Below are 1,619 nucleotides of genomic sequence, written 5' to 3'. Positions count from 1 at the left end.
TGGACTACTACAAGCATTCATGCTGGAAATGCCAACACTTGTGGGTTTTTTTGCTAAGTGAACCTAATGAGTCCATGACATTCTGTCTGTGTGTCCCTGCTCCTCCTTGACCTTACAGTAACTGCATCAAAGTACTGGTGGCCAGGCACTTTTGCAGCACCGGAGACATCACAGACCCAAGAGCTTCACCATCAGTTTGCAGTTATTCAGCCTGTGGCTCTGCAGATGGGCAAGCAGCTAGCCTGGTCCATACCAGGCATCAGTCAGAGTGTCCCTGTGCAAAGTGCAGTCCTTTCTCCTATTTTGCTAGGGAGACTTCACCTCGGGAATCTGAGTGCCTGGCTGCTCCACAGCCAGCTGGTTTTCAAAGACACAGCAAAGCTTGTAATTTTCTATGAGCTTGGCTTGAAAATACTGCTTGTCCTTCCTGTGCCAAATGTCTGTGGCAATGTAGGTGTTGTAGGGGTTGTGTGAGTCTTCCAGCCTCCTGTAACGGATATTGGTCAGCATGGCTCCCACTGTGAAGAAACCAAAGAGGCCGATTATCACCAGCACATAGATGATTTCCAGGTTGTTGCTGGCACCTTTGACCTGGGAAGGTGCAGAGCTATTTGACTGCTCCAGGGAGTCTTGAAGCAGATTAGAGAAGAGAGAATTCAAGGCTGTGTTGTTAGGCAGCAAGAACATCTTTTTTTTTTTTTTTTCTGTCCTTCACACTTCTTTCTTCCTTAATTATAGTTTAGCTAGAAAAGAAAAAAAAAAAGTGGCATGCCATTAGATATAGTTCTTTTTATCTCTTTTTGCTGATTCCTCTCCTCAGTGAGAAAGCTACCTCAGGTCCAGTGCAGAGGCAGAGTAGCTGGATGAGCCTGGAGGGGCTTCCTCAACTCCTATTTCCAAGCCAGACTAGCTAGGCTGTGTCCATCCCCCATAAATGTGTACCTTATAAAACCCCCTCAGTCTTCACAGAAGTTCCATCATGGTGTGCAGCTACCCCTGCTATTGGCCACTCACTCACATGCCTCACCCAGACCTCCCTTGCTGCTATTTCAAGCCCATGACTTCTCCCCTGAGCCCTCACAGGCATGAAGAGTATCTCACTCTGACTCTGCAGCAATTGCCCTGGCTTTCAAGATTGTGATCATGGGTTCTCTTTCTCCTCTCTACTTTCAGTTTAAGGATTGAATTTTAAAAAAAATCCCTCCTATGTCTGGTATTCAGTGAGTGGAAATCACTCACTACCTGAACCCAGCGGCTCCTGTCTACCCCTGTTAAAGAGTCTCACCTTTCTTCTGCAGCTCTCAGAAAGATATACACCATGCAAAACCAAGCAGCCAAACCTCTGACAGAAATATATCCCACAGTAACTCAACACAACTTCCCAATGGGCATTTGCCCAAGGAGTAGACACAGGGCAAGCCTGTAGTAACTGCCTATCCAGCAGTGGAAAGGAAAAGCACCTCCATCCATCCTCCCTCCTGAAGGCTAGCAGTCTTTCCCCATGCAGGTCATTGCTTTCCCCTACAAACTAAATCTCTATGTAACTGGTGTTGCAGTGTCTGCTGACGAGAACTCTCACTGTCACCACTACAGGTCAGGAACAGCACAGGAGATGGTAG

At 47.1% G+C, this 1,619-nt stretch overlaps 1 protein-coding gene across 1 annotated transcript; it reads right to left on the bottom strand.

The window, feature by feature from the left end:
• Positions 1 to 306: 306 nt before the first annotated feature.
• Positions 307 to 693, bottom strand: KCNE1 (potassium voltage-gated channel subfamily E regulatory subunit 1). The gene has a single exon (XM_010202875.2). The coding sequence runs from the start codon at positions 685 to 687 to the stop codon at positions 307 to 309; it is 381 nt and encodes a 126-aa protein (XP_010201177.2). The 5' UTR covers positions 688 to 693.
• Positions 694 to 1,619: the final 926 nt, after the last annotated feature.

The sequence above is a fragment of the Colius striatus genome, chromosome 1 (genome assembly GCF_028858725.1).
Source record: "Colius striatus isolate bColStr4 chromosome 1, bColStr4.1.hap1, whole genome shotgun sequence".
Classification (NCBI taxonomy): domain Eukaryota; kingdom Metazoa; phylum Chordata; class Aves; order Coliiformes; family Coliidae; genus Colius; species Colius striatus.
Note: the sequence above shows the minus strand (reverse complement) of the source record. Positions and strands in the feature narration are given on the sequence as shown.